At 46.7% G+C, this 27930-nt stretch overlaps 2 protein-coding genes across 2 annotated transcripts in view; one reads left to right on the top strand and one right to left on the bottom strand.

Annotated features, from left to right (window-relative positions):
- Positions 1–22094, top strand: part of LOC308159679 (beta/gamma crystallin domain-containing protein 1-like) — a 30635-nt gene extending 8541 nt beyond the window's left edge. Inside the window, exons 7-22 of the mRNA XM_080533494.1 lie at positions 190–349; positions 929–1071; positions 4505–4631; positions 5569–5604; positions 5910–6058; positions 6686–6812; positions 8330–8475; positions 11593–11719; positions 12325–12357; positions 12535–12647; positions 13775–13907; positions 15738–15877; positions 19018–19141; positions 19512–19670; positions 20157–20319; positions 21642–22094. Of these exons, the coding sequence (XP_080389620.1) occupies positions 190–349; positions 929–1071; positions 4505–4631; positions 5569–5604; positions 5910–6058; positions 6686–6812; positions 8330–8475; positions 11593–11719; positions 12325–12357; positions 12535–12647; positions 13775–13907; positions 15738–15877; positions 19018–19141; positions 19512–19670; positions 20157–20319; positions 21642–21730 (1969 nt within the window). The 3' untranslated portion in view covers positions 21731–22094. The remainder of the gene's footprint in view (positions 1–189; positions 350–928; positions 1072–4504; positions 4632–5568; positions 5605–5909; positions 6059–6685; positions 6813–8329; positions 8476–11592; positions 11720–12324; positions 12358–12534; positions 12648–13774; positions 13908–15737; positions 15878–19017; positions 19142–19511; positions 19671–20156; positions 20320–21641) is intronic.
- Positions 22095–22818: 724 nt separating this feature from the next.
- Positions 22819–27930, bottom strand: part of LOC308159678 (reticulon-4-interacting protein 1 homolog, mitochondrial-like) — a gene marked incomplete at its 3' end in the record, with an annotated part of 15951 nt that continues 10839 nt past the window's right edge. The window contains exons 7-8 of the mRNA XM_080533493.1: positions 25045–25140; positions 22819–23001 (exon numbers count right to left, since the gene is read on the bottom strand). Coding sequence (XP_080389619.1) covers positions 22819–23001; positions 25045–25140 — 279 coding nt within the window. The remainder of the gene's footprint in view (positions 23002–25044; positions 25141–27930) is intronic.

The raw sequence follows: 27930 nt of genomic DNA, 5'->3' as shown, positions 1-27930 counted from the left end.
ATTTAATCTCAGCGCCCTACAGGTACCTGTCGTGCACCTGTCTTCACCTGGCGATTGCTGATGACATCATCCAGGGGTGCCCTTGAATAGCCTAAACTTGTCACAGCTGATCACTAGAGGCACAAACTGAAATATCTGTATGTAGTCCTGTGCTCACTCAGTGACCTATTTCACCTCATCTCCATTTAGCTGGGTGCTTTATGAGAAGCCTGGGTTCGAGGGGCGTTCCATCGCCTTGGAGGAGGGGCCTATCGAGCTGACCAATGTGTGGGCGGAGCCAGGGCCGCCAGGGCCACACCCCCACGTCGACCCACCAATGGTCATAGGCTCCATCCGGCTGGCAGTTTGGGTAAGTCCTGGCCCGGAGATTGAAACCGAAATGTGTCACTTTCTAATGACTAATGTCCTCATGTCAGGATCCGATGTAACGATCTGACTTTCTTTCGAAAAATGTGAATACATTTATGTGTTGTTGAAAATCAACGACACGTCGCTAGTCAGCTAACAGAACTTGTTTTGTGAGCCTGCTAACAATGTAAAGTAGTGTTCTAGTTAACTAGGTAGCAGTGGGGGGATTACTCACCGATCAATCCATTGCGTTGTTGCAGTGTTTTGGCTTGACTAGTGAGTTTGTGCCGTGATTCTTCAACGACGTTGAAACGTAGTTCCGTGTTTCAAAAGAAAAGTCAGAACATTTTGATCGGTTGCCGACATGCGGACCAAATGATCAGACTGTGTCACAAATTACTGTTTGCAAGGCATCGACATTCTCCTCGATTTGTATTTGATCATGTTCATAACAGGGGGGATAACAGGAACCCAGTCCTCCACCCCCCTTTCGTAGGAGCTCAGGAGGAGTGACGGTGTGTGTTTAGGGGTAGTGTGCTAAAACGGTTCAGATGTAAGACTGTGTTCCTCCCCCCTGTAGGATTACACCATTCCCCACATCGACCTGTTCACCGAGCCAGAGGGTGAGGGCAGGGTGACGCCGTACCGCGACGACACCATCGAGATCGGCGTGTCGTACGGCATGCAACAGAACACTGCGTCCATCAAAGTCCACTCTGGGGTGTAAGTGTATTACATTTACATCTATCTATCTATGATCAACATCTATGGTACTCTATGGCCTAGATCAGTGGTTCTCAAACCTCTCCTCGGCCTCTGAAACACCATAGATAGACCATCTAGGCCGGTGGTTCTCAAACCTCTCCTCGGGGACCCCCAGCCGCTCCACATAGTTGGTTCCACCAGCGCCAGCCAGCACACCGCCAGCACACCTGATTCAAATCATTGCTTTGTACTTGATTAGTTGAATCAGGTGTGCTGGCGGTGGTGGAACAGACCAACTATGTGGAGCCGCTGGGGGTCCCCGAGGAGAGGTTTGAGAACCACCGGCCTAGAAGATGTCTATGGTGTTTCATCTGGTTGCGTATTCTTGTGTGCTTCGGCTTGTGTGGAAAACCCATCATGCTGACAAATGAAAACCAAACAAGCGGCAGAACGCTCTCCTTGAAGTGCTTCACAGAGATCGCTGTCTGGGGATTTGAATTGATTCGATTTGAAACGCTCTGCAATGCAATAAAAGTCGCAGAAAGAAGTCGTAGAAAATGTAAATACTGTTTGGGATAATGAAAGCTGAGTGTAATGTGGCATCATGATTATTTGATAGGCAGCTGCAGCTTGTGTACCAGCTATAGTGTGCAGAATAGTTTGTTCCAGAGCTTGTTGTCGACTCGGTTTGAGCCAGAGTGTTGTTGTTGTTGTTGTTTTTTTGTATTATCGGGATGGCGTGTGCACTTTGTATCGATCGAGGTGTGTCTTAATCTGTCGTACCTTGCGGGCTAGAGGAGAAAGTCACAACAGATAATGATTACTGTCATTCACAATGTTTACTAAGGTTTGTGGGTTCACTTACCTCTTTCGTTCCCCGCACCCAGGAATGTCTGACCTGCTACTACATGTTGGAGAGGTAGAGAGATCGGACGAAAGACGTGCTAGAAAAGGTGGGAAGAGAAAGGTAGAAAAAAAGAGAGGGAGAGGGAGAGGAAGGGAGAGAGAGAGAGAAAGGAAGAACTGTTGAAGGTGGGGGGAGAGAAAGGTAGAAAAAAGAGAAAGAGAGACAGAGGGAGAGCAAGGGAGAAAGAGAGAAAGGAAGAACTGTTGAAGGTGCAGGGAAAGAAAGGTAGAGAAAGAGAGACCGAGGGAGAGCAAGGGAGAGAGAGAGAGAAAGGAAGAACTGTTGAAGGTGTAGGGAAAGAAAGGTAGAGAAAGAGAGACCGAGGGAGAGCAAGGGAGAGAGAGAGAGAAAGGAAGAACTGTTGAAGGTGCAGGGAAAGAAAGGTAGAGAAAGAGAGACCGAGGGAGAGCAAGGGAGAGCGAGAGAGAAAGAAAAACTGTTGAAGGTGGGGGGGGGGGGAGAGAAAGGTAGCGATAGAGAGAAAGAAAGAAAGGAGAGACTCTGTCAAAGAGCAGTTTGTTGTCGACGTAACAGGCAGGTCTCTAGAACATTCTGTGCCAATTTCCTCAGAGAAGTAAACCGTTTCCTTCGCCATTGTCCAAACGCTATCAGCTGGTTTATTTTGGCACATGGAGGTAGAAAAGGAATAATTTTGGCATTTCTCACATGTCCCCTGCTTCTGGGCTCTTCTCTGTGAGAGAAGTCGAGTTAAAAATAAGAGCTGAATACTGTCAGATGTCAGCGCAGTAGTATTCATTTCCAAACCACTGCTGATCCCTGAATACTTCTGCGTGTTTTCTCAGCGACTCCTTCGACAACGCTCTGTCTTAGTCACGCGTGGAATGCAAGGGAGGCAGGAATGCATTCAGTGTTGTGTTCCATTCATTATAACCAGCCCGTCGTTCAATTTCTACCTCCACTGATCGTCTGCTTAGCACATGCAACCTCTGGTTAGCACATGTACGTATCTCTAGCCTCACTCAGCCTACCTAGCACAGCACAATAGCATGGTAGCCTAACTGACTACCTAGCTGAGCACAATAACATGGTAGCATAACTCTGACTATCTAGCACAGAACATTGGCATGGTAGCATAACTGACTACCTAGCACAGCACAATAGCATGATAGCCTAAAGGGCTCTGCACACAGCGTGCGATTTCTGTTGCGCGTCAACATTCCATTTTGAAGTTTGAATGGAAGTCTATGAGAACATCGCATTTCAACACACACGGCCCCGATTTTAATCGCACGGCGAAAATTCGATTCCATTCATTTTGAATGGGAAAAAGCACAAATTTGACAGTGCGACAAAACTCACACGCCGTGTGCTTTGTCCCATTCAAAATGAATGGAATCGAATTTTCGCCGTGCGATTAAAATCGGGGCCGTGTTTGTTGAAATGCGATGTTCTCATAGACTTCCATTCAAACTTCAAAATGGAATGTTGACGCGCAACAGAAATCGCACGCTGTGTGCAGAGCCCTTAACTGACTACCTAGCACAGGACAATAACATGGTAACCTAAATGACTACCTAGCACAGAACATTAGCATGATAGCCTAACTGACTACCTAGCACAGTACAGGAGCGTGTCTATGTCCCCACAGCCCGATGTTCCCACAGCCCAATGTTTCCTCAGTTTAACCCTTGTGTGCTGTTCGTGTTTTTGTTACACAGCCAATGTTCGCGGGTCTGTTGGACCCACCACATTATTGGGTTTTTACATAAATACAGCCATAACAATTTATATATAAAATATAGAATACCCTCTGTCTTGCGGGAACCAAAGTGTGCGGGAATGTAACCCTAACCCCTAACCCCTAACCCCTAACCCTAACCCCTAACCCCTAACCCCTAACCCTACAGAGATTCTTGCCTTTACAGTATGGTTACTTAGACATGTGGGAACATAGGGCTGTGGGAACATAGGGCTGTGGGAACCACAGCACAGTAGCACGGTAGCTATTACTTCTTATGTGGTGTAACACACAGACATCAGACCACGGTTGGGGTCAATTCCATTTAGGCTGCGTTCGTAAAATTTGCTCTGAGAGCGCCGGAGCGCACACTGGGTTCAACGTCATAAAGGGACCATAAAAGTAATTTGATTGGACAAGAGGCATTGTATGAGTGCTGATCAGATTTCCAGAGCGAATTCTACAAACTCAGCCTTAATTTCATTACATTTTAGAGGATGAACTAAATACAATATTCTACAGTGCGTGAGCTTAGAATGATAAGGTTCTATCTCCGTTTAGGGTAGTTCAGAGATATTGAGCGTCAACGTTTTTACATTCCATTATGTTTTGTGAGATGGAACCTTTGTATTTTATAAATTACTAACTAAAACATTTTAATATTTTAAAAATAACACCACACAGGCATTAATAAACACCTAATGGATAAGATTATGTAAAAAAACTCAATTTTGACAAAAATTGAGATAGAACCTTATAATTCTATGCTCACGAGTGGTCGAGGCGTTTGATTGGTCTGTTCCTGAGTGTGATGTTGACTGGTTCCTGCCCCCTTCGTACCACAGGTGGATGGTGTTCAGTGACCCGGGGTTCCAGGGTCTTCTGGCGGTGTTGGAGAACGGGGAGTACCCCTGTCACGAGTCCTGGGGGTTCCCCACGCCATTCATAGGCTCCCTGAGACCCCTCAAAATGGTGGGTAGTAGCATCTTTTACCTCAAAATTACATTTACATTTTTGGCGTTTAGCAGACGCCTTATTCCAAAGCGACTTACAATCAATACATTTGACTAAGCAAGTGAATCATCAATTCACCATTTCTAGCAGGAGGTTTAATCTAGCTCAGGCCAGGGGCCACTGGCAGTCATCGTGAAAAAGTCTTAAAGTATTGTTTCAAGGGTCACTTTCACAGTTCAAGGGGGACACTGGAGAGACAGTACAAGGGGGGCAGTAGAGTCTTAGGAGGCATAGTATGGAGGAAACGCAGGTGTCTCAGGAGACACAGTGCTGGGGGGTAGTAGATGTCTCAGGAGACACAGTGCTGGGGGGTAGTAGATGTCTCAGGAGACACAGTGCTGGGGGGTAGTAGATGTCTCAGGAGGAGCAGTTAAGGTGTCACCAAAATGTCTCCGCACTGGAAAAAAATCAGGGCTGATGAACCAAAAGGATGAACACCTTCAAACCTGTCCTTGTATACGTTCTCCATCTCCTGTTCGTCCACATTCTTACTTCTCGAACAAAGAGTTCGAAATACTCCCCACAGCTATGTGTTTACATGGTTTGATGCACAACCAGTGGGTAGAACTGTTACGAAAGCGTGCTTTGCATGTTTTTAGTTGTTATTGACAGGTTTGTTTATTGTGTTCATACCTGCCTGTGTTCTGCCTGAAGCTATTAGGTTCACCATCATAGCCACTTCATAAGACTGTATGTCGTCTCACATTCTCTCTCTTTCCCTGTCCTTTTCACTCGCACGCATCGTTGCGATTCATGATGCTAATTTGTGGAGATTAGCATTGTTATTTTTACATAATTTCTGACTACCTACCTACCTAATTACTACTAACTGCTGTGTTTTTAATTAGAGGACTATGGTGTGGTTGTCATCAATGTTCGTCTTTGTTTGTTTCAGGGTGGATTCAAGGTGGAGAATCCTAATGAAGTGACGGTATGTTCTTACGTCTGCTTTGACCTTTGACCTTGTCCTCAACTCCTCCTCCATCTCAGATTCACATTCAGATTCAATTTAATTGTCACTGACAAGACAACGAAACACAGTTCTGAAAAGTTAGCGCCATCTTGGAGTGTTTGTTTATGTATAGATTAATGCACTTAGTGGTGTAAATCATGTCGTCTGACCTGGAAAATACATTTTTTTTTAAAACAACCAACTCATTAATCATTTGCATCAGGCCCTGGGGGTCAATAGGTCAATATGCCTGTCAGTCTGACCTTTGACCCGGGTTTTCTTAGGCAATATTGTATGAGCAGCCTGGCTTCGAAGGGCCGTGGGTGGAGATTGACAGCGACGTCTTCAGTTTTGACGACGGAGGGGAAGGAGAGGAGAGCACAGCGGCAAACCAACTGACGTCAGTGGGCTCGGTGAAGATCATCGGAGGACTGTACGTTTATATCTCAGTGTCCAACCTTCTAGAACCTTATATTTCAGTGTCCAGCATTCTAGAACCTTCTGTCTCAGTGTCCAACCTTCTAGAACGTTTATATTTCAATGTCTAACATTCTAGAACATTCTATCTCAGTGTCTAACCGTCTAGAATCTAGAACATTTACACAAACAGTTATGCACTGTATATCAAATGCATCCATAGAAATGTGGATCCATAGACATTTTTACAATACATTCAGTGTTATCGTGTAAATGGTAAATGGTAAATGGACTGCACTTATATAGCGCCTCTATCCAAAGTGCTTTACAACGGCCTCTCATTCACCCATTCACACATACATTCACACACCAATGGCGGCAAGCTACCATGCAAGGCGCCGGCCCGCTCACTGGGAGCAATTTGGGGTTCAGTGTCTTGCCCAAGGACACCTTGTGTAGCGATTCTGCATTTATTTAACCATTTAGTTGACCAGGGACAATCAAACACACATAAATCAACATTTCAGTTTACTCATCAAAGTGTGAATGTGTCAGCTACAAAGTTAGCTACGAAGATCATTTGCATCCATATTCCCTGTCGATGTTCATGACCCCCCCCCTCCCCCCCTTCTCTCTGTCACAGCTGGGTGGGGTACGACCAGCCTGGGTTCGAAGGTCACCAGCACGTCCTGGAGGAGGGGGAGTACCTGGACTGGGGCGACTGGGGCGGAGTCACCGAGCAGCTGCTGTCTATACGACCTGTACTGGCTGTAGGTATCACTGGATTGATTGATTGGTTGGTTGGTTGGTTGGTTGATTGGTTGATTAGTTGATTGGTTGATTGGTTGATTGGTTGATTGGTTGATTGGTTGATTGGTTGATTGGTTGATTGGTTGTTTGATTGATTGGTTGATTGGTTGGTTGATTGGTGATTGATCGATTGATTGATTGATTGATTTTTATTTGGGGTAAAAAGTACAGACAGTACATCCCAGAGGATAGCACGTAAAAGTGTCCTGAAACACTTGGTCCTCATGTGGTAGGATAGCAACTGTTGTGTGTGATTTGCTGTAACATGCTCTAAGACTTTGAGATAATGAAAGCTGAGTGAGTAATCCAGTAATTATTTTGATGGCGTCCATATTTGATGCGTACAGTAATCGTTAGCTCCAGAGAAGAGGCAGGCAGGCAGAGACAGGGCTGTTTGTTTTATCAGGACGGTATGTTGTATCAACAAGGCGTGTCTTAATACACCCCACACTGCAGCCGGGGGAGAATGTGACAACAGATAATGATTACTGTCGTTTTTGCGGATTCACTCTCTCTTCACTTTCCACACCCAGGAATGTCTCTCACCTGCTCCTGCACGTTAGAGAGAGAGAGAGAGAGAGAGAGAGAGAGAGAGAGAGAGAGAGAGAGAGAGAGAGAGAGAGAGAGAGAGAGAGAGAGAGAGAGACTGGTAAAAGGTGGGAAGAGAAAGGTAGAAAAAAAGAGAAAGAGAGACAGAGGGAGAGCAAGTGAGAGAGAGAGAGAGAGAGAGAGAGAGAGAGAGGGAGAGCAAGTGAGAGAGAGAGAGACAGAGAGAGAGGGAGAGAGAGAGAGAGACAGAGAGAGAGGGAGAGAGACAGAGAGAGAGAGAAACTGGTTAAAAGGTGGGAAGAGAAAGGTAGAAAAAAAGAGAAAGAGAGACAGAGGGAGAGCAAGTGAGAGAGAGAGAGAGAGAGACAGAGAGAGAGATAGGGAGAGAGAGAGAGAGACAGAGAGAGAGAGAGGGAGAGAGAGAGACAGAGACAGAGAGAGAGAGACAGAGAGAGAGAGAGAGAGAGAGACAGAGACAGAGAGAGAGAGAGACTGGTAAAAGGTGGGAAGAGAAAGGTAGAAAAAAAGAGAAAGGGAGACAGAGGCAGAGCGAGAGAGACAGAGAGAGAGAGAGAGAGAGAGAGAGAGAAAGGAAGAATGTTGAAGGTGGGGAGAGAAAGGTCGAAAAAAAGAGAAAGAGGGGCAGAGAGAGTGAGAGCAAGTGAGAGAGAGAAAGAGAGAAAGTTCAAGTTCAAGTTCAAAGTCCAAGGAAGAGAATGTTGAAGGTGGGGAGGGAAAGGTCGAAAAAAAAGAGAAAGAGAGACAGAGGGAGAGCAAGTGAGAGAGAGAGTGAGAGAGAGAGAAAGGACAAATGTCGAAGGTGGGGAGGGGGTATCGTGGTATGGTGTGATATGAGAGGATGCTACTTATGGAATAGCACGTAATGTTTTTGTTTGTTTGTTTGTTTGTTTCCATCTCCCCCTGACAGGATTTTACGTCCCCGCACGTTAAGATGTTCAGTGACAGAGACTTCTCCACGCTGGGCGTCAACATCGACCTGGTCGGACCCGTCACCAACATGGAGGACACGGGCTACGGGACGAAGACAGGGTCCGTCGACGTTTCGGACGGAGTGTAAGTGGCAGATATCTCTCCCCCCTTCCCCCCAGACATGTAGGTTTGACATTAAAAACTCACCTTGCTTGGTCATGTTTGTTCAGGGTGATTGAACTTACCGGTTAGGTTACTACTAAAATATCAAAGTCATGCAAAAAGTGCCCACACCACACGTCTACCCAGTGGTGTAGTCTACGTGATACGCAGGACTACGCTGTATACCCACTAGGAAAGGCCAAGGATTTCCGTATACCCACTTAAAAATGTGCAAGGATACGTAACAGCATTTTGTGTCAGAACTTTCACACTTTCATTCATAAAATTCACCCCGTCTGTGTTACGAAGCACTTGACTTTTGGACCATTGGGACTGACTATAGCGTCATATACCATCAACGGGGGGAAATGCGACATAAAATAGGTCAAAATGCAGCACTATCATGCACCGATCAGCCTTATAACATGTAATGTTAGATATAACATTAGACAGGGAGCGCAGATTTATTTTTATGGTGTTCCGAAAGGAACGATATGAGGCTGGGAGGGAAAAATCTCAGTATACCCACTAGAAAACACTAGACTACACCACTGCGTCTACCCAACCCAGTCTCTGCCAACCTGTTCTCTGCCAACCTGTTCTCTGCCAACCTGTTCTCTGCCAACCTGTTCTCTGCCATGATACTCAGGTGGGATTAGCAGCTAAGGTCAGTTAAGGCCTTGGTATTAACGCCTGTACAGTTCGGTGCTGAGAGATCTTCGGAGTACAGCCTACTTAGGTGTGTGTGTGTGTGTGTGTGTGTGTGTGTGTGTGGTGTGTTAAGGCCTTGGTATTAACGCCTGTACAGTTCGGTCACGGTGCTGAGAGATCTTAGGAGTACAGCCTACTTAGGTGTGTGAGTGTGTGTGTGTGTGTGTGTGTGTGTGGTGTTAACCTTTCCCGCGGTATGTGTGCTCTGCTCTGCACATGCCAGTCTAGCCGACACAGCTAGAATAAAACACATCTATTCTGTCTGTGAGGGAGAACCTGAGAAGCACCTTCCTGAGCTATGCAGCGACATGCCTGAACCGTTCTTCATCTGTGTGTGTGTGTGTGTGTGTTTTTAATGTCAGGTTTTTTCCGTTCAGGTGTGTGTGTGGTTCTAGGCCTCTCTCCAGGGTGGTTAGGCCACGCCCCCCTGTGTTAGGCCACGCCCCCGGCCAGCGTGTTCAGACAGGGCTGCGGTCTGTCAGTCATGTCAGCCGGTCGCCCTTCCCTCGTTGGCTGTGGCCTTGGCTGTCGGTTGGTCATGTGACAGCCCCCCCCCCCCTCCAGGGCATAAACAGGAAGTCAGGGCGGGCATGTGGCAAAGCAGGGCAGCGTAGGAGTTGATGGATAAGTGCCCAGAGTCAGAGTTACTGAGGTAACTGCCTGGCCTCTAATTATATATATATATATACTGAGGCTGACTGTGTGTGTGTGTATATATACTGTATATGTATATAGTATGTGTATTATATATGTATATAGTATACAGTATATGTTATGGTACATGTGGGAATACGGTACATGTGGGAAAACTAGGGTTAGGGTTAGGTGCTACGTCGACTTGGTACATGCTGGCATGTCTAACCCTAATCCTAACCCTAACACTACCCCTACCCCTAACCCGAACCGTAGCACCCTAGCACCTAACCCTAACCCTAGTTTTCCCACATGTACCGTATTCCCACATGTACCGTAACATATAAGGTTAAATATGGTACATACCGTAGGTAATATGCCCATGAATTACTGATAGAGGAATTCGTAGTTAGTATAGCTAGCAGTAGCTAGCAGCTCCAACGTGCTTTATTAAAAGGCCTCTGGCCGCTTTTTCAATCAGACAAAGACGCATCCAAGCGTTTATTTGTGTTATTCGAGTCCTATTTTCACGAAAAAAGATGAAAGGAAAAATGATCAAGCGCGTGCTGAAACACTGTGTTTTTCTGTTCAGACGGAAGAAAGAACAAAATACAGTTAAGACAAAGAAGAAACAGTATCCATTTAGAACACTGAACCCTAAACCCTGCGTTTTTGTTGCCCTATTATGGGCAAAACTTACAAAATGGTTGGTGGTTGGTACTGTGCTTGTCTCACATGTGCAGTGGAACACTTTCCCCCACGGCGGTGATGTCTACAACCCTGTTATTATACGCCGCGGCCCCGCCCCTGTCCTGTCTCTCCCAGAGTGATGTTCTGACTAATCTCTGCTGGGTGACTCAGCCATGTTGACCTTCCTGGCAGATAGAAACTTGTCCGTGGTCTTCTGCTACACTCACAGACACACCCACATCACGTGCACACTCACCCACATGTGCGTGCACACACACAGACGCACGCAACATGTGGGTGAGACACATGCACGCGCACAGACACGCGCACGCACAAACACAAACACACAGATGCAGACACACCCACATCACGTGCGCACTCACCCACATGTGCGTGCACACACACAGACACACGCAACATGTGGGTGAGACACATGCACGCGCACAGACACGCGCACGCACACAAGCACAAACACAAACACACAGATACAGACACACACACACACCTGTGGTTAGGAGGGCTACACTACACAATGTTAACACCGTTTCTAGGCTGTACTCACATGCACACACTCATACACACACGCACACACAGTCAGCCTCAGTGTTGGACCTTGTCCTGTCCTATTCATCATCGGCAGGTCTTTTGTTATTGATCCTTTCCTCCTCTTACATTCCTCAAAACCTGATTCCATTATATAAGAACTGCGAGTAGGCCGCAGGCAACGTTAATTAATTACAGTTATGAAACACACACACTCACACACACACACACACACACACACACACACTCCTTCTTTGTCTCTGCGGCTAGTACATTGCTGTGGTCTGTGGTTGTGTGCTGTGTAGACAAGCTAGCGAACATGCAGGCATGAAAGAGTCTTTATCAGGAGAGAAAGCTATCCAAACACATTCTGTAGCCTATCCTAATGTTTGATCTGAAATGTCCGTCTTAAACAAACACTAGATGTTAGTCTCTAATTACGTAGAATTGTTTCTCGCTTCTGAAGGTTATCTAGCTAGCTAGCGTGTATAAAGACTGTTTGGTGGTCTGCCCGTTCCTCAGGTGGGTGGCGTTCGAGGAGCCGGGCTTCTCCGGGGAGCAGTACGTGCTGGAGAAAGGCCTCTACGGCAACCCGGAGGACTGGGGGGCGCTCCGCTCCAGGATCGCCTCCGTGATGCCAGTGGTTGTGGTGAGAATCGATACGATTAGTGGATAGATTACAGAGGGGAGAGAGTTGACACCACTAGCCTTGAGGTTTGAACCCATAGCCATATGAACCCATAGCCATATGAACCCATAGCCATATGAACCCATAGCCATATGCGGTTTAGATTGATTTTTCCATTTTATTTTAATTTCTTTCTCACTTTTTGATGTATTTTTCCTTTTCTTCATTGTGTTTTTGTATAAAGGAAAAATGTTAATAAGAATTTAATTATATATCATTTTTTTAAAAGAATCGATACAATTTATCAATCTAAAAATATAACTCATTATATTATAATTCATTCATTCATTCAACCAAGTGAATCACATCAGTGAGTTCTCTCTGAAAGGGTGGGATGGGGGGGGTGCACGATGTGCATTGTGATGTGATAACAAGACAATGTGTAAGAGACCAGTATTAAAATAGTCCCCCACATAGTCCCCCACATAGTCCCCCACCCCAGTCCCCCACCCCCGTTCTGTCAATAAGATTTGGGTACCTTTGGGTACAGAGTCTTCAGTGTGGCAGCCCCCACCCTCTGGAACTCTCTACTAAGATCTAATATCCTCCTTCCTCGTTTATTTCAGGATAATCTGGGAAATTCCATTGCCAACTTCAAGGTATGTCAACATAAACAAACATGAACAACATACTTTACATTTTTTTAAATCTTTTTTACATTTTGTAACCAGCTGTGTGATTGAGACCCTGGTATGTTGTGTAATTAAACACAAACACTTCTATTTGTATGAACTGTGCTATACCAATAAACCTGCCTTGCCCTGTGACGTCCCCAGGTGAAGCTGTTCTCTGAGCCGGGGTTCCAGGGCTCGTCCATGGTGCTGCAGGACAGCGTCTCTGCCCTGCCTGAGGGCTTCTCCCTGGGCTCCTGCAGGGTGCTGACCGGCAGGTGAGACCGCTGGGACAGTCACCTCCCTCTCCTCCACCTGTAGAGGATGTCTCATCTTTCTTATGGCTCAGAATCAGAATCTGAATCTGAATCTGAATCAGAATCAGAATCTGAATCTGAATCAGAAAGCTTTATTGTCATTGCACAAACAGTACAACGAAATGTGTTATGCATCACCTAAAAAACGATACCTGCATACAAACACTACCACACCACAACATTCATGTACCACATACACCCCTATATTACACAATAGGAATAAGTTCACAGCAGAATATTGCACATCAGTGGAAAATATTGCACATCGGTAGCCAAAGTAATTTGATCATTTGTCTGATCATTTGGTCCTCATATCGGCAACCAATCAAAATGTTCAGACTTTTCTTTTGAAACACGGAACTACGTTTCACAACACAAACTTGCTAGTCAAGCCAAAATGCTGCAAGGCAATTTGGGTGCATAAAATGAGATTGCAGCCTCACCAAATCTCTTCTTTTGTACATGTGGTACACAGAGAAAACCAGCGTCAGAAGACCTGAGGGCTCTATTGGGCTGATATGCTAGCAAAAGACCTGAGAGCTCTATTGGGCTGATATGCTAGCAAAAGACCTGAGAGCTCTATTGGGCTGATATGCTAGCAGAAGACCTGAGAGCTCTATTGGGCTGATATGCTAGCAAAAGGTCTGAACATATTCTGGTGCTGTGCCAGTGAGAGAGCTTTAGAAACAAGCAGAAGGATCTAGTAGACGTGGTCGTCTACACAGTAGTGGTAAACAATGTGTCACAGCAGCTGGTGAAAGCAGCAACCGACCAAATGTTCAGACTTTTATTCTGAAAAATGTAAATAAATGTCAACATTGTTGAAAATCAACACACTCGCTAGTCAGCTAACACAACTTGTTTTGTGAGCCTGCTAACAATGTTAAGTAGTGTTATAGTTAACTAGGTAGCAGTGGGGGGATTACTCACCCAATCCATTGCATTGAAAACATCGAAAAATAATGCATGACACATTCTCCTCCTTGTGTGTGTGTGTATGTGTGTGTGTGTGCGTGCCTGCGTGTGTGTGTGTGTGTGTGTGTGTGTGCGTGCGCGTGTGTGTGTGTTTGTGTGTGTGTGTACTCCAGCTGGCTGGCGTTCGAGGGGCAGCGCTACAGTGAGAGGATGTACGTGTTGGAGGAGGGGGCCTATCCTGACCTGAGATCAGTGGGGTGTGTGCGGCCCAACGCCTCAGTACTGTCCCTGCAGACCATCGGCTTTGTGAGTCGTCTTACCTCTCTACCTCTCTGCATCTCTACCTCTCTACCTCTCTACCTCTCTACCTCTCTATCTCTCTATCTCTCTATCTCTCTACCTCTCTACCTCTCTATCTCTCTACCTCTCTACCTCTCTACCTCTCTACCTCTCTACATCTCTACCTCTCTGCCTCTCTGCTCTGCTGCTTTCTTTGTCTTACCTCTCTCCCCAATCCTGTCTTCACTCCACTGGCCCCCCGTCCGCTTCCGTATCGATTTTAAATTACTTTTGATTGTTAGCACTTAACGGGCAGGCACCCCTGTACTTGGCTGACCTGTTCTAGCCTTCTCTAAGGCTAAGCCCCCTAGGCTCTGGAACAGCCTCCCCCTCCACGTCAGATCCGCCCAGAGCGTTGAGGCTTTACATTTCTTTGCTAAAACACATCTTTTCTCCCTGAGGTGAGCCTGCCTCCCGACAACTGCACTTTTTGTACTTTTATTTCTGCACTTGTATTTTGTATTGCACCTTGTTTTTAGTGTATTTTTATCTGTTGTTTCTCTTTTACTAGTGTGTTCTGTTACGCACTTTGGGCGGCTGTTTTTGTCGTTGTAAAATGTGCTCTATAAATAAACATGACTTACTTACTCTCAGAGACGTAACGTCTACTACCTCTCTTCTGCATCTCTGCTCTCCTGCTTTCCAAAGTCTCAGAGGAGCAGAGACGTTCGTTCGAGAGAGGAGCTAGCTAGTTCGTGACCTCATGTGTTTTTGAGTTTGAGTTTATTTTTCCACAAATGTTAGGATGATTCAGCACGATAAACCTGGAGAAAATGATCTGTTTGGGGGGCGGATAGTGGCGTAGCGCACTAATGAGCATACTGCATAATCGCAAGGTCCCTGGTTTGATTCCAAACCATCGACATATCCTGCATGTCTCCTCTCTCTCTCTCTCTCTCTCTCTCTCTCTCACCCATCCTTCCTGTCCATCTCTACTACTGTCTCTATCCCAATAAAGCAGAAATCCCATAAAAACATATGTATATATATGAATGAATGATCTCTATTGTCATTGTAACAAGTACAACAACATTTAGCTAACAAACAAGCACAGTCCTAGATAATAAAAAAACAAGAATGAGACATAAATAGGGGGGATATAAATAAAAATAGGGGGATAAGTGATCGAGAATGTATCTATTATGTGAACTTACTTATATACACTATATGGCCTATTCACTATTCACTATTCATATTATTTACATTTACATTTACATTTTTGGCATTTAGCAGACGCCTTATTCCAAAGCGACTTACAATCAATACATTTGAATACTAAGCATGTGAATCAGCAGTCCACTATTCGTTGCAGGAAGAGTACTCTAGCTCGGGCCCGGGGCCACTGATAGAAGGAAAAACCTTCTCCCTATTATCGCCTTCTACTAAAACGTTTTTTTTTTTTTTTTTTTTTACTGGAGAAACTGAGAAACAGTACAAGGGGGGCAGTAGAAGTTCTTAGGGACACAGTATTAATATTATACTTATATACACTATATGGCCTATTCACAGGGGGGTTTATAGAGGTATATAGCCTATAGATATATATATATATATACACATATATATATATATATGTTTCAGTGAAACTGATTGCAAGGCTGTACGAACTCGAGACTTTCAGCCTTTCAGTTGTCAGTTGGGAAATGAACAATAACCTCTGACATCAGCAGCGTTTTGCACTCCTCTCACGCCTGGTCTGTCTCTCTCTTCCTCTCACGCCTGTTCTCTCTCTCTCTCTCTCTCTCTCTCTCTCTCTCTCTCTCTCTCTCTCTCTCTCTCTCTCTCTCTCTCCTGTAGGAGTTCAGCCTGCCCTCCATTACCCTGTTTGAAAGGTCGGCTCTGCGGGGGAAGAGGGTGGTGGTGAAGTCCAGCTCGGTCAACCTGCTGCTGGCGGGCAGCTGCAGCAGAGTCCAGTCGGTGCTGGTGGAGGGGGGCATGTGAGTACAGCCTAGAACTCTGTGTTAACATCGTGTTGTGTGTGTGTGTGTGTGTGTGTATGTGTGTGTGTGTGTGTGTGTGTGTAGCCCTCCTCAACTCAATTCAATTCAAACAACTTTATTAGTCCCACTAGGGGCAATTAAGTTAGAGCAGCATGTTCGCAGAAAAAACATAAAAACGTCTCACCACATACAAACAGCAACCACGTGTGTGTGTGTGTGTGTGTGTGTGTGTGTGTTGTGCGTCCGTCCGTGCGTGCCTGTGTGTGTGCGTGCCTGTGTGTGTTTGTGTGTGTGTGTGTGTGTGTGTGTGTGCGTGTGTGCGTGTGTGTGTGTGTGTGTGTGTGGTGTGCGCGCATGCGTGCGTGTGCGTGTGCGTGTGTGCGTGGATGTGTGTGTGTGTGTGTGTGTGTGTGCACTCACAGGAAAGTGGGTCTTTATTCCGTTCGGTCTGTGCTGAAGAACTCACCACACTGCTAGGATCATTAGTCGTTGCCGTGGAGACGACAAACTGTTACTAACGACACGGAGGTGCGAGACAAAAGAACATCCCTCATCCGTCTTAGACGGACAGACGGACAGGTCCATCAGACCTCCACCTTTTTGCGGCATAAAACATTTAAATAAACGCTCACGGCCAAGCAGACACATCATGAGCTTAGAATGATAAGGTTCTATCTCCGTTTAGGGCAGTTCAGAGATATTGAGCGTCAAAGTTTTTACATTCCATTATGTTTTGTGAGATGGAACCTTTGTATTTTATTAATTACTAACTCAAAAATTTCAACATTTTAAAAATAACACCACACAGGCATTAATAAACACCTAATGGATCAGATTATGTAAAAAACTAAATTTTGACCAAATATTTAGATAGAACCTTATAATTCTAACGTCACGACATGGTGTCAGGGCTAAGAGCTGTTCCCAGAGCTGTTCTCAGAGCTGTTCCCAGGGCTGTTCTCAGAGCTGTTCTCAGAGCTGTTCTCAGAGCTGTTCCCAGAGCTGTTCTCAGAGCTGTTCTCAGAGCTGACCAGCTGCTGCTGGAGGTCCCTAGGACCAGACTCAAAACCAGAGGGGATAGAGCCTTCTCTAAAGCAGCCCCCTAGGCTCTGGAACAGCCTCCCCCTCCACGTCAGATCCGCCCAGAGCGTCGAGGCTTTTAAAAGATTAACAAAAACACACCTTTTCTCCCTGGCCTTTGACCTGAGGTGAGCCTGCCTCCCGACACTGCACTTTTTGTACTATTTCTGCACTTGTATTTTGTATTGCACCTTGTTTTTAGTGTATTATTTATCTGTTGTTTCTCTTTTACTAGTGTTTTCTGTTAAGCACTTTGGGCGGCTGTTTTTGTCATTGTAAGATGTGCTATATAAATAAACATTACTTACTGAAGGTCTCTGGTGAGTCACACAGTACAGTACAGTCACTTGTCCGCTTCCCTTCAACGGCAGACCCTTCCATCAGCTCCTTTGTCAGAACGGGACAATACACCGTCCCAACAGAGCAGACACACAGATGAGTTATGTCAAACTATTTTTAGCTGTTTGGTGAAAAAACGGTTCATCCGGTTTGTCAGGCCCACCTCAGAGCTCATCCTGCAGGGCTATCAGCCAATCAGTCAATCAAACTGTATTCATGTAGAACACAAGTCATACATTGAATGCGACTCCAAATGCTGAAACAATAAAAACAATCGTAAATAAAATACAACAACACGATCGAATAAGAAATAGGAGATAAGAAATAGATCAAATACAACACATTAAAATCAGGAATAAAACAAGAAAAACAGGAGATAAGAAATAGGAGGGAAAGTGCAAGTTGAGATGAACACCAGATAACAACCAAGCTAAAAAGGTGCGCTTTAAAAGCTTTCTTTTAAAGAACTCCACACTCTCTGCCACCCTCAAGTCCTCCAAACGGCAAACCGTTCTATAGTCTGGGGTCATAGTAGCTAAAGGCCTTGCCACAGGTCTTAAACCGGACCCCTTGGACCAACCAAGAGACCAGTACCAGAGGACCTGAGGGTCAAGAGACCAGTACCAGAGGACCTGAGGGTCAAGAGACCAGTACCAGAGGACCTGAGGGATCTAGTGTGTACACATAAGTCAGACATGTAGTCGGCAGCAAGACCATTAAGTGCTTTGTAAACAAACGGACTGCACTTATATAGCGCCTTTAGCCAAAGCGCTTTACAACGGCCTCTCATTCACCCATTCACACACACATTCACACAACAATGGCGGCAAGCTGCCATGCAAGGCACCGGCCCGGCCCCGCTCACTGGGAGCAATTTGGGGTTCAGTGTCTTGGCGACATGGGGCCAGCCGGGGCTCGAACCGCCGATCTGCCAACTTTGCGATCACCCTAAGTCACAGCCGCCCCCCGGCTCTGTAAACCAATAAAATCAATCCTACAACTAACAGGTTAGCCCGGTGCAGCGATTTTATTTCAAAACAGGTGTAATGTTTTGAATCAGGAACCGTCGTCGAACGCAGGGAGAGGGGAGGACTCTGGGAAGGGGCTCTTTGGCAGAGAGGGGGTGTTGTCAGCCTGACGATCCAGTGGAAAGCTGTCGGTGGTGTGTGAGATTTAGCCCGGGGGTGTTAGCTCACCTCTGGAGGAGAACAGGACCGAACAGGGCCAGATCTCTCCCCCCGGGGGTGGGGGGTGAGGGGTGGGGGGTGGGGGGGGTCTCTCAGGGGTGGGACATTCCTGCAGCTGGGGAAGATGATGGGGAACGAGCCAGAGAATGGAGCTATTCAGTCCTGATACAGAGAGATGAGATCACCCCCCCCCACACACACACACACACACATAAACACACACACATACAAACATGCACACACATAAATACTATGTATTTATATGTATGTATGTATATAATACACACACTCACACACACACACAGACACACACTCACACACACACATGAACACACACACACACAGACACACATGAACACACACACACACACACATAAACAGAAGGTTCACTGTGTTCATGTCTTGTGTGTGTCTTATGTAGGTGGAAAACAGCAGGGATCGATTTCAGACTTCATTGAATGAACGAATGTGTGTGTGTGTGAGACACTGCGTTAGTGTGTATTGATGACATCATCACGGTTTGATTGACAGGTGGGTTCTGTACGAAGACATCAACTACCGCGGGGCCCAGGTCCTGCTGAAGCCTGGGCAGGTTCCTGATTGGCGCAAGTTCAGCGGCTGGCAGCGGATTGGCTCCCTGCGCTCGCTGGGACAGGTGAGAGAGAGGCTACGCCCAAATATGGTCACGCAAATATGGGAAGACAGACAGACAGGAAGTCCAGGAGGGAAAACAAACTGACAGTTAAACAAAGACGCTAAGCCGGTGTTTGTGTTGGTGTGTTTGTGTCTGCGTGTGTGTGTGTGTTTGTGTTGGTGTGTTTGTGTCTGCGTGTGTGTGTGTGTGTGTTTGTGTTGGTGTGTTTGTGTGTGTGTGTGTTTGTGTCTGCGTGTGTGTGTGTGTGTGTGTGTGTGTGTGCGTGCGTGCGTGTCTGTGCGTGCATGTCTGTGTGTGTGTGTGTGTGTGTGTCTCTCACTGACCCCCCCCTGGTGTTTATGTGTGTGTGTGTGTGTGTGTGTGTGAGCAGAGACAGGTGCATTTCCGTGTGAGGAGTCAGGAGGCGGGGCTGCTGATGACGGTCACCGGGGAGCTGGACGACATCAAGATGGCCCGTATCCAGGCAACCGAGGACACGGGCGGGGTCGAGCAGATCTGGTTCTACCGGGGCGGACATCTGCACAGCAAGGTGCGGTACCTTCCTTTGTCATGGCAACAGTTTGTGCCACCGCCTGCGTTGCTAGGCGGGTGGGAACCCAGGCCAGGGAAAGCAGGGTAGTAGTAGAGTAGATTTACATTTTTGGCATTTTAGCATGACGCCCTTTATTTATCCAAAGCGACTTACAATTACAAACAAATACATTTGACTAAGTAAGTAAGTGCAGGAAAAATTAATCTGTGCTCAGGCCTGGCTGGGAGCCATTGTTGGCAGTCGTTTTAGCTCGAAGAAGGAAGATATTTTTTTTCAGAACCCTTGCCATAAACTACTGTAAACGTGGGCTGAACTAGGTATCCTCATTTGTGACACATTCTAATGCTTTGGTCCTCATGTTGGGATCCGAGGTAATGATCGGACGTTTCTTTCGAAAAATGTTAATACGTCTCTCCTCCCTCCTCTCCCCTCTCCTCCCTCCTCTCCCCTCCTCCCCTCCCCTCCCTCCCTCTCCCTGTCCAGATGCTGGAGGACTGCTGCCTGGTGCCCACTAGCAGCGTGACCATGGCAGGCAGCCGCCTGGGCCTCTCCCTGGAGGCCGACGCCAAGCAGCACCTGTGGAACATCTCCCCCGACGGATTCATCCACTGCGTGGACTCCAAAGACCTGGTCCTGGAGGTCAAAGGTGAGGAGGCGACACCAGTACTCAAGTTGTGAAAGGAAATCAGGGGGGATGGTGGATTTGATCATATGGGGACAATTTTAGCATCCCCACAGCGTCAGTGACTTGGTGGTAAAAATGTCAATGCATGTGTGCGTGCCCCCTCCCTCGCCCACAGTATTTTACTCAATATGCGCAAAACTAAATGTTGAAATAGCAGTAATACCACGTTCATTGATAAAATGACATAAGGGATGGAAAGGGGGGATAGCAGTTTTAGAAGGGGGATGTCCACCCCCCATCATCTCGAGTGCCCGGCGACACAACAACAACAGACACACGACCCCCCCTAACTAACCCCCATGTGACTTATTGTCGAGGAGTCGGGGGTTTTCTGGAGTGGATGATCGGACGGCCTGGCCTAAGCTTAAACCGTCGAATTAGCGCCACCTTGTGGTGGGACGAAACAAGTGACCATGGGCTCAGAATGAGTCACTGCTGTGACACTACCCATCCGTTCAAAACTGTGCTGGTCTCAGACTTGCGGTTAACATGAATAACTGCAGTGAATATACAAAGAATAGACACTGAAAATGTACTGGTTGTTGGTTGTGGATGTGTGGGTGTGTATGGGGATATTTTCCATCTGATGGATGAACATTTACATTTACATTTTTGGCATTTAGCAGACGCCTTATTCCAAAGCGACTTACAATCAATACATTTGAACACTAAGCAAGTGAATCAGCAATCTACCATTCGTTGCAGGAAGAGTAATCTAGCTCAGGCCCGGGGCCACTGATAGAAGGAAAAACCCCTATCGTCTTCTACTAAAACTTTTATATATATATTTTTTTTTTCTGGAGAAACTGAGAAACAGTACAAGGGGGGCAATAGAAGTTCTTAGGGACACAGTAGAGGGGAAAGCGGGTGTCTTTAGGAGACGTAGTGGTGAGGGTCAGAAGATGTCTCAGGAGGAGCAGTTAAGATGTAACCTGAAGAGATGGGTCTTCAGTCTACGACGGAAGATGGGTAGTGACTCAGCCGTTCTGACGGCCGTGGGGATCTCATTCCACCAGCGGGGAGCCAGTGTTGTGAAGAACATAATCTTGGTTTTGTTGAAAGTTGACTAAACCTCTCAAAATTCAGTGAAAGTGGTGATCAGCGATTGTGTTCAAATGCCTAGTGTGGAGGATATCATAAGGCCTTGACGCAATCAAATGTAAAACACGATATTTATGATTGATGAAAGTTGAAAAAAAAGGTCAGATTTGACCAGAACAGGACAGGAGGGCGAGATAGCACTAGATGGTGTTACTGATGTCTGTGTCTGTGTTTTCTTACAGGGGGTCAAAACTACGACAAAACCCAACTGCTTCTCAACTCCTTGGACCCCCACAAGCGGAACCAAAGATGGAGTCTGGAGATTCTATGAGGTTCTTGTTCTTCTAGAACCGGAGCAGAACCGGGTGTCATCTCTGAGGGGGGTGGGGGGTCTCGTCTCTCAGTCATGGACCCCCCCACCCACCCGCCCCAGACCCAGACGTCAAGGACAACGTTTTCTCTCTTCGGGAATCTGAATATTTGCTGCTGGAAGGGGAGGATACTGTTTCCTGTGAGAAGGTCGTCGTTACGCCAGCTTTCTTTCTGGAAAAATCCATAATATTGTATTACCTGCCACTGCACAGACAGAACAGGCCTGAACGGGACAGAACTCTGGTATTCATTACTCCATTACGAGAAAAGTATACTTGAAATACTTCTCCCTTTACATATCTGATAACATATCATGAGGTTGATAATGTACCATTTATTATAAATAAAATGTATATTTGGACATTTTCTTCCAGGATTATCAGTCCCTTTTTTTTTTTTTTTTTTTCCACTTCATGTCATTTGTCATGTTGAAAGTGCTGTCGAGAACCCAGTAACGCAACAAACACAAACTCATTCGCTCAAAAACGAAGGTCTCACTTTACTAGTTTCACATAAAAATTCTCAACAAGCAACCGTATCGAAATAATGGTAACTGGTAAATGGTAAATGAACTGCACTTATATAGCGTCTTTATCCAAACCGCTTTCCAACGGCCTCTCATTCACCCATTCACACACACATTTACACACCAATGGCGGCCAAGCTACCATGCAAGGCGCCGGCCCGCTCACTGGGAGCAATTTGGGGTTCAGTGTCTTGCCCAAGGACAATTTCGACATGTGGCCAGCCAGGGCTCGAACCGCCGATCTGCCGACCTTGCGATCATTAGACGGCAGCTCTACCTCCTGCGCCACAGCCGCCCCATAACAATGAAATAATAAAGATAAATAAATGCTTTTAGGATTTTTCCAACAAGCGGTTGATAATATATAACAAACAGAAAAGTATTGCAGTAGAGGTCAAGGAGGAGAGTTCAGAGTTCAAAGTTCACGTAGGCAGAGACGGACAAGCGGACGACCCCCTTATAAACATCCAGCGTCCGCACGTTCTTTGTGATGTCATAGATGATGATGTCATAATAGCGCTTTAGTTCTTTGGTGCCGCCCTGATTTCCTGTGGCTGTGGTTCCTCCTCCTCCTCCTCCCCCTCCTCCTCCTCCTCTCCTGCCAGCGTCACCACGGTCTTGCCCCGGGCGTGACCCTGCTCCACCCTCTGGAACGCCTGGGGCACCTGGGAGAACAGGAACTTCGCCTCCACCACCGGAAGGATCTGGAAGGAGAGGTGGAGGAGGGCATGAACACACATGCTGACAGAGAGAGAGAGAGAGGGAGGGAGGGAGAGGGAGAGAGGGGGAGGGAGAGAGAGAGGGAGGGAGGGGGAGAGAGAGAGGGAGGGAGAGAGGGAGAGAGGGAGAGAGAGAGGGAGAGAGAGAGAGAGGGAGAGGGAGAGAGAGAGGGGGAGACAGAGAGGGAGAGAGAGTGAGGGAAACAGAGAAAGAGAGAGAGAGAAGGTTGTAGACGTGTGTGTCTACAAACAATAAAAACACAGGTACATAACTGAACTCTGTGTGGTTTATGTTTTATCTGTGAATAAAATACAAAGTCAATCCTACAAACTACGCCCCCCCCCTCCCCCCCACGCCCCCGCCACCCCCCTCCATGCCAGATCATCTCTAAATGAATGTACAACCGTCAACAAAAACCAGAGGGAGGGAGGGAGGGATGGAGGGAGGGGCTGCCGGCGTTAGAATGTGATGAGGCTGGACAATCCTCTGCCCCTCGACCCTCCCCGCCCCCCCCACCATGTTATTCTGGTCAGCGTCTCTTGTCGTTAACAATGAATGGGAAGGGCTCTGGCGTCACAGTGGAGGACAGCTACCGTCTGACAGGGATGGGGGGGGGCAGGGGAGGGAGGTGTGTGTGTTGGGGGGGGGGGGTGTTGGAATGGCTTCCCGCCACCGAACACGTAGGTCCAGGGGGTGCTGCGCTGCTCCCATAAGCCCCGGGACAAAGACCTGTGGATTACCCCCCCACCCTCCCCCCCCGCCCCCTGATGACGGGGGGTCCCGTGTGCTTAGCGAACGGCTGCTCAGCAATGTTAGAAAAAACCCCATTCATCTCCGCCCGGATGGCGCCTGACTCACTGCCTGCCCGCCAGCCAGCCAGCCAGCCAGCCAGCCAGCCAGTCAGCCAGTCAGCCACACACACACGCACACACACACACACGGGAATGCGCAAACACACCACACAAAGATACAGAGGGGTTGGTTTCTGTATTGTATGACTATGTTTGGAATCCCTGGCATGTCCAGTTCACAAAGCCATTCCTACACATCACCGGGATCCCTAGCCCTTCTTTCACGGTATGAATTCCCCCCCCCCCCAAAAAAAACAGTACCTCTCCGATATCTCCTCCACCACTACCTATACTACACCCCATCCAGAACTCTGAGGTCCTCTAACACGGGCCTCCTCATCCAACCCAGCGCCAAACTCCGGACCTTCGGGTCCAGAGCCTTCAGTGTGGCAGCCCCCACCCTCTGGAACTCTCTACCCAAGGATACCCGCGACTCTCCAACCCTGGACACATTCAAAGCTGCCCTTAAAACCCACCTGTTCACCATCACATTCAACCTGTAGAAGCTGTTTCACTGTTTCTTGTTTTGTGTGTTTGTCTCTCTGGCTCTGTTCTGTTTGTCCCTTTCCCTTGTAAAGCGACCTTGGGTCTGTGAAAGGCGCTGTATACATTTAAGTTATTATTATTATTAAAAAGGAGCCGCCAGTTATAGGGTGGCTAACGGTGGCTAACAGGTGGCTAACAGGTTCTGTTTGGGTGACCAGGTGCAGCGGCTATGCTGTAGAAGGGTTCCCACACCTTCTGAAACATCAGATTCAAGCACCTTTCAAGGACTTTCAAGACTCAATTCCCTCATATTCAAGGACCCAACACGGCATAGTTTGAGACAGATCTAGATGAGAATTGATATAATAGGAACTATCCGCTCACAGACAACAATTAAAAAGAGAGGCTTGAATGTGTGAACACTAGATGGTCTCTTGCCTTCTCTACCACAGCACAGCAAAACAATATATTGTGAAATATGTGTAAAGTTAAGCAATACAGACTTATTTACTAGTTGACGGGCTAAGTTAAAAAAATAAAATAATAATAATTTGAGAGAGAGAGAGAGGGGAATTCAAGCACTTTCAATGTCTACCCATGTCTATTTTCAAAAACGTTTAAGACCTTGATTTTTTTTTGTGTCAAATTCACGAACTTTCAAGGATTTCAAGGACCCGTGGGAGGACTCACCTTCCCAGCATCCACCAGCTGGCTGACCTGGTCCAGGGCGGGGCCGTCCGGGGCGTAGAAACCCCAGCGGTAAAACACTCCGTTGTATACGACATTCTGAGAGGACGGAGAGAGAGAAAGAAAAAAGGATTGAAACATAACGTAACAGGTGTCTGGTGGAAAAAGTCCTCAAGTTAGGGCATTGTCGTTTTGCACGAAATTAAGTATTCAAGTATTTAGTGATCCTAAAACAGTTGTTTGTTATATCAAGTGGGCTCTTCAACACACATAACTTAAGTAATATGCACAAAAAACAGAAAACCGTTTTCTTAAAAAAAAAAAAAAAAAAAAGCTTTTCGGTCATTTCGCGTGACTTGAGAATCGCCAACATGCGGACCTTTTCACCAGACTCACATGTTCGACATTGTCGAACGGGCAAACGGACGCACGTTTACCCCCCTTCCATGTAACTTCCTACTAAATACTTTGTAGCCCTCAAAAAGGTACCTTCAGAAGGCCCTCGATGAAACAGAGCATGAGTATGCTCAATAAAGGGCTATGTTAGCATTTTTGATGTGAGTCACCAGGACAAAATGCTCTATTGTCTATAAAAGGCCCATTTGGTATAGCGATATATTTTCCAGGGTTCCCACACCTTCTGAAACATCAAATTCAAGCACCTTTGAAGGACTTTCAAGACTCGATTCCCTCGAATTCAAGGACCCAACACGGCATAGTTCGAGACAGATCTAGATGAGAATTTATATAATAGGAACTATCCGCTCACAGACAACAATTAAAAAGAGAGGCTTGAATGTGTGAACACTCGATGGTCTCTTGCCTTCTCTACCACAGCACAGCAAAACAATATATTGTGAAATATGTGTAAAGTTAAGCAATACAGAGACTTATTTACTAGTTGACGAGCTAAGTAAAACATATAAATAGAGAGAGAGAGAGAGAGAGAGGGGGGAATTCAAGCACCTTCAATGACCCATGTCTATTTTCAAGACCTTGATTTTTTTTCTCAAATCCACAATCTTTCAAGGATTTTAAGGACCCGTGGGAGCCCTGATTTATAATAATACTCTTCCGAGCCACCAGAGGGCGGTGTGGGGCTGTGCTCTCTCAGGTGACGCCCGTCGCCAAGCCCTGTGTGGTGTGACTCATGCCCCAGCCTCGCCGGGCGGCCAGCCGGCCTCTCTGACACAATGGCATTATGGGAGGCTTGGCGGGAAACACACAAACACCGTATTTACAGAGGGGAGACCGTCCCCCCTTCCCACCTCCCTCCCCCTCCCCCGCCTCACCCCTCCATCTGCCCAAATACTGCCAGTTCAGCATTCCATACACGCACACCCACACACGCACAAACACAGACAAACACACACACTCAGACAAACACACACACACACACACACAGGCACAAACACAGACAAACACACACACACACACACACACACACACACACAGACACACAGACAAACACACACACACACACACACACATATATACACACACACACACACACACAGGCACAAACACACACACATACACACACAGGCACCAACACAGACAAACACACACACACACACACACACACACAGACAAACAGACAGACAGACAGACACACAACCACACAGACAGACAAACACACACACACACACACAGACAGACAAACACACACACACACACACACACGCACAAACACATCAAACACACACACACACACACACACACACTAGAGCTATTGCCCTTGACAACCAGCCTGTGCCGTTTTAGGACAACTTTACAACAGAGCAGCTCCACCCTGTTCTGAACCATCCATCCATTCTAACGACCAAACCCACCACACCTACACAACACACAACACACACACACAACACACACACACCTACACAACACACAACACACACACACACACAACACACGACATACACACCTACACAGCACACACACACACACACACACACACACGACACACACACCTACACAGCACACACACACACACACACACACACCTACACAACACACACACACCTACACAGCACACACACCTACACACATCATAGCTCTCCACAAACAACAGAACAGTTGGAATGGGCACAAACACAAAAAAACACGCACACACACACGCACACGCACACACAACATACATCAAAACAAACACGGTTGCATTCCTCCTCTGAACCAATCATATTCAGCCTCTCACATGCTCTCAGCCAATCATATTCAGCCTCTCTCATGCTCTCAGCCAATCATATCTCACTGCTGTGATTTACTGCAGGGCCTGCGGGGGTCTGATAGGACTGATCAAGCAGAAACCCAGAGAGGCTGAGATGCTCTAGATCTACCAGGAGAAGTCAGGACGCAACACGCAGGGACTCTGCCTGGCCCGACTCTCTCTCTCTCTCTCTCTCTCTCTCTCTCTCTCTCGAGGGGGGGGGGGGGGCTCAACCCAGAGAGAGGCACGTGCCTGAACATTATACTGTACTAGCCAGGACTCTCTCTCTCTCTCTCTCTCTCTCTCTCTGTCTCTCTATGACTCTCTCTCTCTGTCTCTCTGTCTCTCTCTCTCTCTCTCTCTCTCTCTGTCTCTCTGTCTCTCTGTCTCTCTGTCTCTCTGTCTCTCTCTCTCTCTGTCTCTCTCTGTCTCTCTCTGTCTCTCTCTCTGTCTCTCTCTCTCTCTCTGTCTCTCTCTGTCTCTCTGTCTCTCTGTCTCTCTCTCTCTCTGTCTCTCTCTCTCTCTCTCTCTCTCTCTCATATCTGGGCCACGAATCACATGGTAACACAGCCTCAGTGTATAAAGCCTTTATCATTAATTCCATTTAAAAAATAAATAAAATTAAACCTGCAAGATATGTGCACTGTTGTCATTATTTGACCATATCTAATCTTAGCCTTGAG

The sequence above is a fragment of the Nansenia antarctica genome (assembly GCF_963989245.1).
Source record: "Nansenia antarctica genome assembly, chromosome: 6".
NCBI classification, from domain to species: Eukaryota; Metazoa; Chordata; class Actinopteri; order Argentiniformes; family Microstomatidae; genus Nansenia; species Nansenia antarctica.
This window is presented reverse-complemented; position numbering and strand designations above follow the sequence as displayed.